General features: G+C 50.3%; 1 protein-coding gene across 12 annotated transcripts in view; it reads right to left on the bottom strand.

The window, feature by feature from the left end:
* Positions 1-17,405, bottom strand: part of EVA1C (eva-1 homolog C) — a 79,615-nt gene that overhangs the window by 33,419 nt on the left and 28,791 nt on the right. For 11 of the 12 annotated variants that reach the window (XM_072806766.1, XM_072806761.1, XM_072806759.1 and 8 more), the window contains exons 2-3: positions 8,222-8,418; positions 5,010-5,133 (exon numbers count right to left, since the gene is read on the bottom strand). The exons of the other annotated variant lie outside the window; for it this stretch is intronic. In XM_072806766.1, the coding sequence (XP_072662867.1) occupies positions 5,010-5,133; positions 8,222-8,293 (196 nt within the window). In that variant the 5' untranslated portion in view covers positions 8,294-8,418. The remainder of the gene's footprint in view (positions 1-5,009; positions 5,134-8,221; positions 8,419-17,405) is intronic. 12 annotated transcript variants of the gene reach the window in all.

The following is a 17,405-nucleotide window of genomic DNA, read 5'->3' as shown; positions in this document are numbered from 1 at the left end:
TTTAAAGAGTTTATTTATTTATTCATGAGGAACACACAGGGAGAGGTAGAGACACAGGCAGAGGGAGAAGCAGGCTCCCTGCAGAGAGCCCGATGTGGGACTCCATCCCAGGACCCCGAGATCATGCCCTGGGCCAAAGGCAGACACCCAAGCTCTGAGCCACCCAGACGTCCCTCATCAGAACTTTTTAAAATTAAGAGAGACTTTTTAAGGCTTGTCATGAAGTGCGTTTATTAGCCACCACCTCTCTGGTGTATTAAGGCCCATTCGTTAAAGGAGGCCTCGATGCCTGCCCAACTCACCCAGAGTAACACAACACCCGTGTGTCAGGCCTCCTGTGATCCTGTCCCCAGATTATGGGGCAAATCATCTCCTGGAATGGAAGGGCCTGTGAGTGTCACATTACTAAGTGCCTGGGAGTTACCGCTGTGTGATGTTGGGTCCCTCGGTTCCTTGGGAATGTGCTAATTCACTGTCGCCTAACAGTGACACTTCCTGGTCCTAAAAGCAACAGGACAACTAACAAATTGCTACTTTTCATAGAGAGAGAGACTTTGTTTTAGCGCTGGGCAAGAGTGCTCTGTGGTCTCAGATTAAGAAAGGTGGAGGCAGCCTTCCAGAAGGGTCGCCAACAGCCCTGTGGGTTTGGATGGGAAGAGTGACAGGAGCCCGGGGAAGGGGGACAGCCAGGAATCTTCTCCAAAGACAACAGTAACAAGGTCCCCCTCCTACTTCTGCCAAGTAGAGGGCCATGTGGGGCTTCCTTAATAACGCACACACCTGCATGTCAGCGGGGGTCCTTCGACGCGGGGTGGGGAGGGTGACCAGCCCCAAGAGGCCCTGTGATTACTGATGTTATTTACAACAGCCATGCATGCCATATTGTCAACATACAGAGAGAGATTTAGTCACTTTTAATATGTTTTTAAAATTTGCTACAGGGACACCTGGGTGGCTCAATGATTGAACATCTGCCCTCAGTTGGGGTTGTGATCCTGGGGTCTTGGGATCGAATCCTGGATCAGGCTTCCTGCAAGGAGCCTGCTTCTCCCTCTGCCTTGTCTCTGCCTCTCTCTGTGTGCCTCTCGTGAATAAATAAATAAAATCTTTAAAACATAAAATAAAATAAAATAAAATAAAATAAAATAAAATAAAATAAAATAAAATTCGTGTCCTGCTATTGCCTGCACCTGGGGCCAACCTCATCCTGACCCCCCTCCCCTAAATCTGATGTCTCAGGGCCCTTCAGTCAGTCACACCTTCAGCAAGGATGATGTTAATCTGCCTTCCAGAATGATGGCCACGATCACCGAGGGCCACTGCATGCCAAGTCCTGTGCTAAGCATCTCACAAACAGCACTGGAGTTTTAGTTAGTCTACGCTGTGCTGTACTCTATACTCTTTACCGCAGCCCCATGCAGACAGTACATCATCCTCACTTTACAGTTGAGTCAAGGACCCAACGCTGGAAGTTTCCTGACGCTCCCGGAGATCACGCTGCCACTGCATGGCACACAGGGGTATGAACCCAGAACTGCCTAAATCCCAAGCATCTCTGGAACCAAGATCCCCTTAAAGGATGCGATTTAAGGAGGTGAAGCATGATGCCCATTCCAGAAAAGAAGGTTCTTTCTAGTGAGGTTTGCTGGTAAAACAGCTCTCCCAGCGGCCGACAAGCCAGCCCTGACTGGTGGTGTTTGCCCAGCTCCCTGGTGTAAATACTCCCACGGTGGCAGGTTTCACCGCACACTGGCAGAGCTGGGGAGAGATGCTTTCGTGATGAGGGTTGGGTCCCCGCACCTCTGGGTGCGCCAGGGGCGTCTTTGACAATCGGTGTCACGCTCAGGTTGGCACAGGAGACAGAGAAGAGCCTCTGGGGCAAGAGGGCTACAGAGAAAGAGGAGGGAGGGTGTGGGAATCACCTCCCTTCTTCCTTCACCTCACAGCGACAGGGGCCACCTCCCAGCCTGCAGGGCCTCAGGTCACCAATGTTCATGTCACCCTGGGTGCTCTGGTTTCCCATAGGCTCAAGGTGAGATCCTAAAGTCCAACTCAATGTTATTAGGGGTGGGGCCTTTGGGAGGTGCTTAAGTCCGGAGGGTGGAGCCCCCATGCATGGGATTAGTGTCCTTAATGCAAGAGACCCCGGAGAGATTCCTCGTCCCTTCTGACAAAGTGGTTATAGCAAAAAGATAGTCTTCTGGGAGGAAGGGGGGTCTCGGCAGACACCAAAGCTGCCAGTACCTACATCTCAGGCTTCCCAGCCTCCAGAACTACAAGAAATAAACCTCTGTTGATCATTAGCCTCCCAGTTTATGGCATTTTGTTATAATAGCTCCAGCAGACCAAGACACGAGGGCTCTGCCTCTAATCTGTTCCATACAAGGCAGCCAGACGGGACTTTAAAACCCCAGCTGTGCACCCTCCCTGCGTAAATGCCACCTTACAGAAAGAGTCCACCTCCTTCCTTGGCCATCAGGGCCTGGGGATCCTGCCCCAGCTCCCTGGCCGGTGCTCCTGCTTGCCTGCCCACCCACCCCCTGGAGCCCCCTGCTTCCTCCAGCCACAGGCCTCCTTCTGTGCCCAACCCTATGTTGCAGTCCCCTGCTCCATCATCACCTGCCAGGAAAGCCTTCCCTGCACCCCTGCCGGGGTCCATTCCCCCTTAGCTACTTGCATGGCACCAAGAGACCAGGGCTCCTCCTGAGATGTTTTTTGGACACATCTGGTCTTTCTAGAGAAAAGTGATATTTGCTAGAACCTAAAGGACAAGAAGGAAAGAGCTACATGAAGGGGTCAGTAAAGGCTCGCTGGCTGAAGGAACATTGGGAGCCGTCCCAGATGGAATCACCATCCAAAAACCTTCTGCAAAACGTGAGTTCTCTTCATGCCCAACAGCAGGCCTGGCGCCTGTGCACAGTGGGTGCTTAATAAGTGTTTTGCTGAAATGAAATTAGCAAACCATCAGACCTAATCGCTCGGTGCAGGACTAAAGCTGTAGCCTGGCACTGGCTTATACTCGGGGTCCCAACTTCACAAGGGCCTTTTTACGTCTTTTAGAGGCTGGTCCTTCACGACTTTTTAGTATGAAAAGTTGCCAACACAGAGAAAATGTGACAAGAGTATCACAATAGATGGGAGTATTCCTGCCACCCGGATTCTCCAATCCTTACCATTCTGAACAAGGGCCAATTTGAAAAAGGACTGTCTTTTCCACCATGGAAGGAGGGTGGCCATTTTTTAAAAATTTTTATTTATTCATGAGAGACAGAGAGAGATGCTGAGACACAGGCAGAGGGAGAAGCAGGCTCCCTACAGGGAGCCTGATGCAGGACTCGATCCTAGGGCTCCAGGATCACGACCTGAGCCAAAGGCAGATGCTCAACCACTGAGTCGCTCAGGTGCCCCAGGATGGCCCCTTTGGAGATTAAGCCTTGAGAAGGATGGGAGATCCAGAACACAGAGATGTAGAAGGGATTTTCCTGAGTGAGGCACGAGTTGACAAGAATTCCCGGGGAGGGCTTGGCTGGGTGTGCAAAGTCCGGGCCTGCTGGTGGGTGTTTGCGATCATGTGCACGTGTGAGTTATGTATGTGACAGTGTAAATGCGTGCAATAGCACGTGCAGGTGACAGCCTGTATGTGTGAGCGACCGTGCGTACATTGATGAGCCTGATAGTGTGTGTGCATGTGAGTGTGAATGTGTGTTTGAACACACTGTATGGGGGAAAAGCCATAGGGGAAGTTCTGAGGTATCCAGGCCCCAGTAGGGAAAGGGCTGAAGACAGAAGGCTGGATATTTGCTGAAAGGTTCCAATGCTTTCTCTGCAAGTGTGCACTTGAGACCACTACACGCGTGTGACCCAAAGCCTCACCCACCCCCTTGCACCCAGGCTGCCAGCGTCTTGTGGGGGATGCTGAGTTCCAGAGGCAGAAACCAACAGAGAACAAAATGCAAAATGCAAAAGTGATGTGTTGGGATGGCGATGCAGAATTTTTTTTTTAAATGATTGTTCCTTCATACGATCCTTTGGTTCAATATTGTTGCCACAACATTGCTCTCTTCCCAATAAGTTTTCAAGGATTGCTGGGAGCCTCGAATGCTGCAGTTACCCATGGCTGACCCTCCCCGCTTGTAAGTGTGACCTGCTCGCCGAAAAGCAGCTCCTTTGGGCCTGCAACGGGTTACCCACACACCGATGTGTGTTACAGGTGGCACAAGGCCACGGAGAAGAGCGTAAGAACCAGAATAGAGAGGTTGCTCCAGCCAGAAACCCTTCGGCTCTCTTTTTCCTCAGGAAGAGACAGCGTGTCCAGAGCCCCTGCTGGAGGTGAAAGCGGAAGAGGCAAGTTCATAAAGATCTGGAAGCAGGGGCTCCAGTGGCAATTGTGCGACTGGCCCTCTGGTGAGAACAAGCAGTCCTGTAGTGGAGGGTGGGCGTCCTCGAAAAGGAGGACTGGCTCCTCCTTTGGGGGAAAAGCAACTGCAAGCCTCTTGCCACCCCTGACACCTTGAGCATGGATACAACTGGGTTTTACATGGTAGGAAGGATTGGTTTTTTAAAATACTGTGATTTTTTAAAATATTTTATTTATTTATTTGAGAGAGAGAGTGTGAGAGCGCACAAGTGGGGTGGGGGAGAGGCAGAGGGAGAGGGACAAGCAGACTCCCCATGAGCAGGGACCCTGACGACAGGGGGCTCGATCCCAGGACCCTGAGATCATGACCTGGACCAAAGGCAGACGCTTCTTAACCGACTGAGCCACCCAGGAACTCCTACAAAGGATTTTTTAGATTCAGGGATTTGCAAGGATTCACGGATATATGGGTGTATACACATGCAAGTACACACAAACCCACATAAGCTATTTTTTAAAAACGGGTAAGACATCGCTATTAACATGTTTCTAAGTTGGGCAAACAGCAACTAGCAGAGAATTCCCATGAGGGGTGTGACTGAAACAGGGAACCCACACCCCAAAGACGCTGTCCCCCTCGGAAGTTACTTACTAGGCTGGCATTTAAAGGAGACCAGGAGGTATTTACTGCTTCCTGGACAAAGGTCAGGTCCAAAAACACGGCTATTGACCAGGAGGTGGCAGGCCCGCTGGTTCTGGCATTCGTCCAGCACTTTCTAAAATGAGGGAGTAGAGAAAGGATAGGCTTGAGAACCACAGGCGCAGTGTCTGGGGGATCCCACACCCGGGCCGCTCTGAGAAGGCAGGACACCTGTCTGCCAGGGCCCGGGCTCCATACCAAGAACCTTCGAGCTGCTGTGAGCTGTGTCTAAGACGAAAGCACGTATACCTGCGTGGTCAGGTCGGCTCCTGTCTCCTGATCTTTCCCAGAACAAGAAATCTGACCCAATGGTGCCAGACCCCCCTTCAGAAGACAGGCCTCTGATCTGCCTCAGCTGGAAGCGCTGCCGATGGTTCTGGCAAAAGTACCACCGCATCATGAGGGCTCCAGGACACATGAGCAAGATTCGAGAAGCTCAGGGTATGGGCTAGCTGGGATTTGGAGGTCCCTCCCGGGAGGGCAGAGAGAACTCTCTGGGGGGTCAGGACTCACAGCCGGAGCTCTCCATCCTCAGAAACAGCCTGCCACAGACCACAGAGAACTCAGCATTTGGGGGAGACCTTGGAGACCCAACCCAAGGCCAACGGATAAAAATCAAAAACCCAATTCCCGCTCTTGCCAACCTCGAGGGCACAGGACCCACTTGTTCCCGTCTTTGTGAAACACTCAGGCTGTACTGTTGAGCATTTGGCTTAAAAGTTTTCCTTCAAATATCTCTTTCTCTCAACTTTTTCCAGGCAGTTCACTCCGTTGTGAAGGGATCTGCTCTGGGGAAGCTCACGGAGCCCCCTACCTACACGGGGTCCTGGGGGGGCCTTAGCGCCTCACTGCTGCTCTTCTACTTCCAAAATGGAACAAGCCCTGCCCATGCCAACCACAGAAGCCTTACACTCAGTTTCTGTGAACAGGACACCACGTCCAGTGAAAATTTCCCAAGAATTTAACTTATTCTTGTTAGACTGAATTTAGCGCAGATTCAAGAGCCCGAGTCACCCTGCTTTCACAGTAGTTGCTGGAGCATCTCCATGAAGGCTGCTGGCCCTACCAGGTTATCCCCTCAGGGGCCCAATGGACGTGCATGAAGTCAGGAAAGAAGCCCAGGGAACCCTGAGGACCCCCCAAAGACAGTACACGTCCTCATGGCCGAGGGTCTTCGTGAAATGACTCAGGCTCTTGAGTGGCTCCACGTATTACAACCCCAGAGCGGGACTCAAGGCAGAGCTGGCTCCAAACTGTAATAACAGCTGAAAAATGCACAGGGGGGACTTCCTGTTGACGCTTAACCTCGGGCCAGATGAGCCAAGGTGCCCCTATTCTCTCCCTCATCGGGCAACTTGACTCTGAGGAGGAGGGAGCACCTTGCCACGGTTCCCAAATGCCATTCAAAAGAGACACAAAATATAAAGGATCTCTTGATCTCTGGATGAAAGAGCAGTGCGCGGGGATGTTTCTGGCAAACAAACCTTCTGAACAACATCGGAGTTGTGTTCACAAATGCTAACTTGTCAGCTTGGCTATGGAAACATCCTCTTCCCTGGGGCCTGCCTGGCAGAGCCAGGCACCCATGTTGCAGGGTGAGGGTGGTGCCCACGCTTTGGAGCTCCAGGGTGCCAGGAGTTCATAGTTTCGCAAGGCAGGCGCTCCCTCCTGTCCTATTGGCACCCAGGAGAGCAGGGGACGGCCCGGGCACCAGGGATGGGTGGCCAAGGATGATGGGGTAAGGACCAGGGGCAGGCCAACAGGGATACGGCTGCTGGGGGGCATCTGAAGGGGAAGGGATGGAGGGCGGGGCACACAAGCAAAATAACTGCTCTTCTCCAGAAGCAACTTGTGGCCTCTCCTCAGGATGTGGAACCCACGTCCAGGGAATTCACTGGAACACGTTCTTTTGGCTACTCAGCTGCCATCTTTACCAATCACACGACCACCCAGATACTACAATGCTTGGGATGGAAGCAATAGATGGTGTGAGAAATAGAAAAATCCTTATACTATCACATTGTTTTTGTATCTCCTCTCTGGGCCTTAGGGAGAGCCACACAGCAGTCATGCCAATTCTATGATTCTGTTGTCTTCCTAGGAAATCTATCTTTACCCACATTTCCTGTGGCCGAAAATAATCAAAGAGCCAAGAATAGTCCAAAATCACTATTGAAATACTAGCTCTGGGGATCCCTGGGTGGTTCAGCGGTTAAGCGTCACCTTCAGCCCAGGGTGTGATCCTGGAGACCCGGGATGGAATCCCACGTCGGGCTTCCTGCATGGAGCCTGCTTCTCCCTCTGCCTGTGTCTCTGCCTCTCTCTCTCTCTCTCTTTCTCTGTGTGTGTGTGTGTGTATGTGTCTCATGAATAAATAAATAAAATCTTAAAAAAAAAGAAATACTAGCTCTGACCTCCTACACCAATTTTTGCCTAATACCAACTAAAAAAAAGAAAGAATGAATGAAAGAAAGAAAGAAAGAAAGCCAGCCTTAGCTGATCCCCTCTCCACTAATTCCTGATAGTATCCCAATAGAAGGACAAATCAGCCAAAGGCTGCCCGAAGTCGCTCGAAACTAGAATAACCTCATTATCTATGACCGGAGAAGAAAACCTTCTTTTTTTTTCAAGACCACAATTGATGTCTCCCTTTCCAGTGCGTTCTCTGGGAAGTTGATCATGACCCCGGCTGTCTGCCTCCCTGTGGTTTCCACTAAAGAATCCACACCCTTCCCTCCCTACTGGGCTACTGAGAGGAGGGGTGGCCCTGGAGGTGGAAGCCCAACGAGTCTGCACTGCACTGAGGAGTGATGCCTCGGATAAACTCACATTGCAAGTGTGTTGAGGGAGCTCTCCAGGAAGGAGGAATTCCATCTAGACTTGTTTGGTGAAGGATCCTTTTGAAAAGCAAATGGTAGCTCACCCGTGAAATTGGTGATTTGTAGGGATTGGGGTTTTGATGGATGAGGTTTGCTTTGAGTGAACTATATAATCTTCAGCATATACACAGAGAGACAGAGAGAGGAAAGGGAGAGAGGGAGGGAGGAGAGGGAGGAGAGGGAGGAGAGGGAGAGAGGGAGAGAGGGAGAGAGGGAAAGGGGGAGGGAGAGAGAGAATGAGAGAGAACCATTTTATCATCTTAAAGCGTCTACGAAAGGCAGTACCTGCAATGTGGTGGGAGCCACACAGGCTAAGCTGTCTTCCCTCTGGGAGGCAGGCTGCTGGGTGTTACACATTTGGTAATCTTGCCCATAAAATGCCGACTGGACACTTATCGTGGAATGCCGAGGACACTGCAGATTCAAATGGTCCCCGTCACAGGCATAGGCGGTGTGGTTTTGCAGGAGTTTGGTTAGATAACCTGGAAAATATTCAGCTGGGTTACAAGAGGCCCAGGAACTCACCACTCCCCAGAGGTCCTGGGCTCCCCCTCGCAGGGAGGGGCTGGCCAGTCTGAAGATGGGAGGCAGGGCTTCCCTAGCAGCGCCCATGAAGGAGACCCCAAACCGGGCTCGAGGTGAGGCTGAAGGAGCAGGTGCCAGTTTTCCTGCCTGAGTGGTAGGCCTCGGTCTGGCATGGCCCACTGGATGGCTCGGAGGGCTCATGCCCTTTGGGATTGGCCAGGAGCCAAGAAATCCTGAAGCATCTCCATAAAGCTGGAAAAAATTTCCAGTGGGTGTCCCTTGGGCATGTAGATGCCTGTCCCTGAGGAGATTTGGGTTGGCGGATCTCCCACTAGCTAGAGCCTTCCTGGAGTGAGAGGATGCCATTTTATGTTGGGGTGACACCCCTCCCCGGTCCTGGAGAGGAAACCAGTGCGAGGCCTCCTTCTCTGGGATAAGGCCTGCTCCGAAGGGAGGGGTGGGGGTGGCTGGGGGGACTGTCACAGGTTGAACAGTGTCCCACCATAAATTCATGTTCACCAGCAACCGCAGATGCCCCCTTACTTGAAAATAGGGTTCTTGCAGTTGTAAGTAGTTAAAATGAGGTCATCCTGGAGTAGGCTGGTACTTGACAGGTGTGATGCTGTCCTTAGATGAAGGGAAGGGACACAGGGAACACTGTCACTAAAGGCTGGACTGATAACATCTAAAAGCCAAGGAAACCAGAGGACTGCCTGCAGCCACCACAAGCTGCAAGGGGCAAGGAAAGATTCTTCGGTAGAACCTTCCAGAGGCAGCCTGGCCCTGCCACACCTTGACCTCAGGCTTCTGGCCTCCAGAGTCCCGAGGGAATGAACTTCTGCTGTGTTCAGTCACCCCCACCCCAGCAGTCATTGGTTTACTGCAGCCCCAGCAAACTAACACAGGCTCCCGGTCCCAGCGGCCCTGGCTACTTCTCAAGCAGGCCGGACGAGCCACAGGGCCTTGGGCTCTGAGGAGCCGTGCGCGTGGCCTGGCAGGGGTGGGCGGCCCGGACCGCTTCTCAGAAAGGAGGAAGGAAGGTTTGTCTGAAATGCAGATTCTTTTCCTCCTTCTCACACCTCATGAGGTCAGTTGCAAGGCAGCTGGGAGGGAAGCCAGGGACTTTCTGGTGAGGTGTGTGGGAGACGGGTTTGGCAGGCCTTGGCCACTGAGGGGGCGGAGGGGGCCGTGGAGGAGGGCAGTTGCAGAACTCCCCTATTCCCACACAGACCGCCCTGGGCTCAAGTTATCCACGTTGAAATTTCCAAATCCTCTCAGACCAGGATTCTCTGCAAAGGGCACCCACTGCAGGTCCCTGGCCTTCCCTGAAAGACACAGTGAAAGGGACCATGCCATCTGCCATAGGTTGGTCATGCTTGCCAACCTGAAGGTGAAGAGTCGGGGTGCCCACCTTCACATGTAACCCAGACCTGAGGTCTCTCACTGCAACTCCTTTCTTCCATTCCACCCTTGGAAGCAGGCTAAGAGGTCAGCTACCCCGACGTGGCTTCACTTCGGGAAGTGGACTCTTGCTTGAGCAGCAGACCTGACATCAGGCAGTGGGGCTGTGAGTCAGGGTCCTGCTGGTTGGAACAATGTCCTCATTCCCACTGGGCTCCCTGCCAGGCACCGAGAGGGAGGCCGGGCAGAGACTGCCCCCCTCGGTGGTCCAAGAGCCACAGGTCAACATCTTTATTGGGCAGACCCCAATGAAGCCATGAGTTGTGAAAGCTCCAACGTCCTTTGTGGGATCTCAGCTCCCCGTTATGAGCCACACCCCAAATTCAGGGTCACCCTGATGCTGCCCTCGGCTGGCACCCACCCCGAAGCTCCCCAGGCTGGTACCCCCACCTTGTAGCTCTTCAAACTCATCACTAAAACTTTCTTGCCAGGACGCCTGGGTGGCTCAGCAGTTAAGCACCTGCCTTCGGCCCAGGGCCTGATCCTGGAATCCCAGGATTGAGTCCCATGTCGGGCTCCCTGCAGGGAGCCTGCTTCTCTCTCTGCCTGTGTCTCTGCCTCTCTCTGTGTGTCTTTCGTGAATAAATACACTTAAAAATCTTTAAAAAAAAAAAAAAAAAAAGGCAAACAAAACCTTTCTTGCCCATCAGCACATCATTCCCCAGGACCACGCTGGATGACCAGCTGACTAAAATGTTAAATTAATCCTGGTACTAATGGCTTGTCCAGCAGTCCATGTGTCCTCTAGTTAGATGAGGGAAGCGAGAAGGTTGTGGGAGTGTTGGAGGCACAAGACAGAAGGGGCCTGGGTCCCAGATTCCTGGAGAAGCTTCAAGGAGCCTTCTCCACAAACTGTTACATGAGTGGGGAAGGAAACTTCTGCTGCTTGGGCCATGACCTTTCTTCTCTCTGTCATGTAGTCCATCTATCCCCTATAAACAGAACTTGAAGTCCGTAGGACCATTTACATCAAAACATGACATGAGTGCATTGCAGTGGCCTGAGCCACGCTGCATGCCATACTGAGAGCCATGTTCTCGAGGCAGAAGCTCAATGCAGAGAATGGCTTCTAGAGGCCTTCTGGGCCCTTCTATACTTTGAGGGGAAAAGGGAGCCCCTCCCAGTGTGTCAGTTCTAACCCTACGAGGTATGGAGAAGATACTCCAGCAGTAAAATCTGCTCTGGAGTCAATCCAATTCCTTCTTCAAAAACTTATGCCTATGTGCAGGCAATGGAAGATTATTCAGCACTAAAATGAAATGAGCTATAAAGCTGCAGAAAGACATAGAGGAGGGACACCTGGGTGGCTCAGTGGTTAAGCATCTGCCTTCGGCCCAGGGTGTGATTCTGGAGTCCCAGGATCGAGTCCCACATGGGGCTCCCTCCATGGGGCCTGCTTCTCCCTCTGCCTATGTCTCTGCCTCTCTCTCTCTCTCCATGTCTCTCATGAATAAAGTATTTTTAAAAAAGGACAGAGGAGATGTAAATGCATATTATTAAGTAAAAGAAGCCAATCCGAAAACGCAGCAGACTATATGATCCCAACAACATGATAACCTGGAAAAGGCAAAACTATGGTGATGGTAAAAAAAAGACCAGTAGTTGTCAGAGGTTTGGGGGAATGGAGGAATGAGCAGGGTGGGGCATGGAGGATCTCAGGGCAATAAAACTTCTCTGCGTGACACTCTAGTGATGGACAAAGTCACAACACATTGTCAAAACCTACAGAACACAAAACACCAGAGCGAATCCAGAGTAAACTATGGACTTTGGTCCATATCGTGATGTGTCAATGTAGGTTCATCAGTGTAACACATTTACCACTCCGACAGGGAATGTTGATGAGGCGGGAGGCTGGGCTTGCATAGGGACTAGGGATATTTGGGAACACTCTGTATCTTCCCCTCAATTTTGTCGTGTACCTAAACCTTTTGTACAAACCAAAGTATGTTTAAAAGAAAAAAGATTAAAACCACCTGGGCTTCCCCAGAACAGTGTTACCTTTGGAAGGAGAGGGGTTAGTGACAGAGAGGGGACATGTGGGTGAGCTGGCCAAAGCTCTTTTCTTGAGCTGAAGGATGGATACATGTTTTACTTTGTGAAAGTTCACCCAGCTACACATTCGTGATAGGTGTGCTTTTTTGTGGGTAAATAAAACTGTTTGTTTAAAAAAAACATTTACCTACAGTTATCTGACCAATGCTTTTAAACCAGTGAGGAAAGTCTAGACATCATGGAGCCTATGGAGGATGGACAGGACAAGGGCAGTGGTTGGATACTACGATCTACAGCCAACTGCATCTACACTAGATGCTACTCCAGAGTGACAGCAGGAGATGCTCGTGAGGACAGACACTGGCCTTCACACCTCAGGGTTCTGCACAGGTGCTTCCCACATCTCATTCTGATTGGCCCACGATGTCAGAAGCTGCTACGAGGTCAGGAGGAAGGACAAATCAGAACTACTCATGGTTTTCAGCAACACGGAGGACGTCAAGGACCTTTTCAAGAGGCAATTGAGATGGTGAGTGGGGACACTAGCCAGTTTGGAAAAGGTTGAAAACTAAGTGGAATTGGAGGAAATCCCAGATGGTTCCTGTGGTAGACAGAAGAGTACCCTCCACTCCCAGTGATGTCCCAGGTCCCCATACCCAGAGCCTGGGAACATGTTCCTTTACATCGTAAAAGGGACTTTAGGGATGTGATTAAGTCAGCAATCTGGAGATGGGGGGGGGGGGCGACCCTGGAGGATCTGAAAGGCTCCATATAATCACCAAGGTCCTCAGAAGAAGGTCAATGTCAATAAAAGATGCGGCGGTGGAACCAGAGATCGGAATGATGCAGCCACAAGCTAAAGAATGTAGGTGGTTTTTAGAGACTGGAACAGGTGAGGAAGCAGATTGTGCCCTGAAGCCTCCAGAAGAATGAAGCATTGCCGACACCTCGATTTTAGACCTCCGATTTCCAGAGCCGTAAGAAAATAAATCTGTGCTGTTTTAAGCCACCAAGCGTGTGATGATTTGTTACAGCAGCCATAGGAAACAACACAGTTTATACAGATGACTCTTGCAACAACTTGGCAAAGATGAGGAGAGACACAGGGCTGAAGTTATAAGAACTCATGTCCAGGGTCAGATTTTTAAATAACTGTGATTAAGTTCAAGCTAGGGGAGACCTATGTATGCGTGTGTGTCTATAAATACATATGCAGATGAGCCTTAAGTTGCATGTAAATTATGTTTCTTACACATTCAAAAGTGGGCATTAGCAAGAGGATGCTTGCAATGTTGGGAACGTGGGCTCCAAACTAGGAAATGAGCATAGGGAGGCCCAAGAAAATAGAGGTCTGCTGAGATCCAACAAGGTCAGAATGGGTGCAACCACACTGGCAGGCTGGAGAGGCAGGAGGTTGCACCCCACATGATTCTGAGGTGGGGCAGTTGCAGATGATGGAAATGTCCAAGAGGCGGCCATGGAAGAGGGTGTGAGAAGTGGGTGGGAGGGAAGGTTGCTGGAAACGAGGGGGCCCTCTGAACAGGCATCTCCCAGGATAAAGGTAGGAACTGGGATGGAGCAGGAGCCTGCTGCCAAGGTTGAACAAGGGGCAGATGACAGATGACCCACTCCCCATCTAATGCCCTTTCCAATGTGCCATCCGGCTTCCCCACTGAGTGGGCGCGCTCTTTCCATTGTGCTGTGTAGAGTCAATACATCACATTTAGCCCATTCAGGCTGTTATAGCCAAACATGGCAGCTCAGATGGCCTATAAACAACAGAAATTCATTTCTCACAGTTCTGGAGGCTGGAGGCCGAAGATCAAGGTACCAACGTGGTTGGATTTTAGTTAGGTCCCTCTTCCTGGTTCAGAGCTGGCGCCATCTTGCTGCGTCCTCACATGGTGAAAGGGGCTACAGAACTCTGTGGCATCTCTTTTATAAAACATTCATGAGGGTAGGGAATCTCATTCATGAAGAGTCCACCCTACTGACCTAATCACCTCCCAGGGGCCCTACCTCCTAATGCCATCACCTTTGGGGCCTAGGATTTCAACATATGAATTTTGGAGGAACTCTAACATTCAGACGATAGCGCTCAGCTTCTCCACACCTTGGTTTCTTGGCTGATCCAAATGAGATCCCTTTTAAACAGAGACCACCAATGCAGCTTTATGTTAATGGTTCTCTCTAAATCAAATACCCCATCACGCTGGATCAGTCAAAAATACTTTATTTCTTAATACACTCAGCCAGAACTCTGGGGCCAGCTCTATGTGTGTGGGCAAATATTTACTGCCCTGAAAGAAGGTAGAAGAGCAAACTGTTAAGAAATCAGTTCCTCAAAGGATCATCTGGAAAGGCCTGGCTGGGTTGGGCAAATCTTAGAGTAGTTTAGATAAAGGCTTTTATATTTCCTTTTTTTAAAAGGATAACTCGGGATCCCTGGGTGGCGCAGCGGTTTGGCGCCTGCCTTTGGCCCAGGGCGCGATCCTGGAGACCCGGGATCGAATCCCATGTCGGGCTCCCGGTGCATGGAGCCTGCTTCTCCCTCTGCCTGTGTCTCTGCCTCTCTCTCTCCCTCTCTCTCTCTGTGACTATCACAAATAAATTAATTAAAAAAAAAAAAAGAAAAAAAAAAAAAGAAAAAAATAAAAGGATAACTCATGGGGAAGGGGCCCCTTAGAGGGGCAGGAGTTCTCCTCTGTGTTCAGAAAGACGAGGGCAAGTCACTCATTCTGACTTGAGTGAGATTCTCACCCCAGTCACTTTTATACGGAAACCCCATTTATCCAGAAAAGATTCCAGGGACCAGAGAATGACCAGAATGCAAATGACTAATTTTTCAAGGAATCATGGGTGTGCTCCAAAGTGTTCTAGGAGAGGAACAAACATTACACAGGGGGAGAAAGGAGGTGTTATAGCAAAATGAGCTTGGGGTGTATGGGTTAAAACAAGGCGAACACAGATCTTTCCCTGCAGGGCTTCCCAGAGCCACAGATACGCCAATGCTGCAGCGACTGCAATTGTCACACAGAATTGACCAGCCCTCCCTTTTTTTCTCTTGCATGAATCATCTGAGGGTTATTGTTAAGCACACCATTCTTTTTTTTTTCTTTTTAAAGATTTATTGATTTATTTTAGGGAGACTGAGAGAGCACACAAGCTGGACGGGCAGAGGAAGAGAGAGAGCGAGAATCCAAAGCAGACTCTGTACTGAACTTGGAGCCTGATGCGGGGCTCCATCTGAAGACCCTGAGATCATGACCCTGAGATCACAACCTGAGCCGAAACCGTCAGACGCTTCAATAACTGCACCACCTGGGTGCCCCCAAGCACATCATTCTTGAGGAAACATCTAGAGTTTCATAAACCACAGTCAGGGCTGACAGCTGTGTTTAACTTGACCGATTTCAGGATCCCATATGGCTTCAGAATCCTCATCATGCAGTATTGGGGGACAGGGAGAAGGAGCATGCAGCAGAGGAGTAAACACCCCAGAGCAGGGTTCCCAGTGGGATGTAAGGTGTGTGACTGTGCCCATCACCTCTCAGCATTGGTGTCCTCATGCTTTACGGTGAAGATCAGACAATATCTTTATCAGCATCTTTATCAGCCATAACCCACAGCACCCGTCAAGGGGATGGCTATTGTACTGTCAACCCCGAAGAACACAAATCTCCCCAGAGCTCTTTGGTCGCTGGCAAATCAAACCACATTCCCGGTCAGTCCTGTCTGCTCTAAGCACTGATGATGCTCTAAGTACAGTTGATGGTCTTACCATCAACTCAGAGACAAGTACACAGCCTGGTGGCCACCCTCGAGGTCCAGAACTGTCACTGCTCAGCCTGAGGGGAAAAGAACACCTTCCCTCTTGCCTGTCTTCCTTCCTCCCTCTGTCCCTTCCTTTCTTCCTCTTCCTCTCTCCTTCTCTTCCTTTCCTTTCCTTTCCTTTCCTTTTTTTTAATAATTAAAGTTTACCGGGTACCTGGCTGGCTCAGTCAGTGGAGCACAAGACTCTTGATCTCAGGGCTGTAAGTTCGGGCCCCACGTTAGGTGCAGAGATTATTTTTTTTTTAATCTTTTAAAAAATAATTAAGGCTTACAACATTGCCAATATTTAGAACAGGCCAAACAAGCTGCGAATTCTTCCTCCTTCCTTTTCTGAAGGCAGAGCCCTCCATGAGAGTCCAGGTTTCCCAAGGGCTGATGCTGCCTGAGTCACTTGAGGCACAGGATATAAGTACATCAGTTGCTGGCCTCACATCCGAGTGCTAAAGTCCTCTAATCACCGGGGGCCAATTTCCAATTTCCCCATCTTCCTTCTGGGAAGAGAGTAGAATTCTGTTGCCCTCTACCCTCCCCTGCTTATATAATGGGACAGCACCCTCCGGTGCATTAATGCTTTTGATAAGAGACTACACCCTTTTATTCACAAATACTCAAAGGTGTTTCTACATGTTTGAAGTTCCTTTCCAGAAGAGCATTTTTTTTCTTTTGTGTTTGGGAGTGTGTTTAGAGAATTGGCAAAAGCAGGAGCAGGGGGCAGCCCGTGTGGCTCTAGGGCAATGAGTCAGTGTTTCTAAGAGAGCAGGAAAGGCCCCACAATGGATGAAGGGCTCATGACTGGGCACCACACACCCAAGGGCATTCAGATCTCTGAATGAGGTCAGTTTAGGTCTTTTCTCTAGGGCCAGGTTTGGCCCAAAAAAGTCGAACCTGGAGTTTAATTATGGAGAGAACAAGAGCCATCGGTGTGTGTGTGTTGGATGTTTGATGGGGAATCGCGAGGCTAGGGAGGACCAACGGTAGCTCTCTGATTTTGAGTGATGAACTGGTCCTGGTCCCAGAACAGACCAGAGGAGGACAGAAGGTGAACTGGGAGTCTCGATGGAGTAGGGACCATACATTGTCTTCTGAGCACGTGGGAGGGGTGTATTTCCCACTCCCCCTTACAATCATGTGGGCCAGTAGAAAGTTCTGGCCAATGAAAACAGGGCAGAAGTGATGTTTGCCACTTTCAGATCTGGCTCTAGAGATTCCATGTGATCCTCCACTCCCTCTCTCTCCCCATCTGCTGTCACATGTGGAAGACAGAAGGGACATGGACAGCTCTGAGAATCCGGAAAAGATGGGGAAGGCACAAGATGGAGGGAACCTGGGTCCCTGAATGACTGCATGGAACACAGCCTCTCGCTTTACAATTACACTGGGTCACGGCATGAGCAAGAACCCATCCTTTATTCTGTTATTCCCCCTAAGATTTGGGAGTCGTTTGTTTCAGCAGCTAGCCTACCCAAGTACTCCAGCATTCTCTCAATCAGTACTCATGTTGAGTAGAAATCTGCCAGGACTTTGAGAAGTACCTCAATTTTCACCAAACATACTGCGTTGGTTTGTGATGCGTATTGTTGACGCCATTCCACAGGACTTTCAGTTCTCATCCGGGAGTCATTTATTTGAGTTAAGACCTTGCTGCAATTAAAGT

The sequence above is a fragment of the Canis lupus genome, chromosome 30 (genome assembly GCF_048164855.1).
Source record: "Canis lupus baileyi chromosome 30, mCanLup2.hap1, whole genome shotgun sequence".
Lineage (NCBI taxonomy): Eukaryota > Metazoa > Chordata > Mammalia > Carnivora > Canidae > Canis > Canis lupus.
The sequence above is the reverse complement of the archived record's forward strand: the minus strand, read 5'-3'. Positions and strand labels throughout refer to the sequence as shown.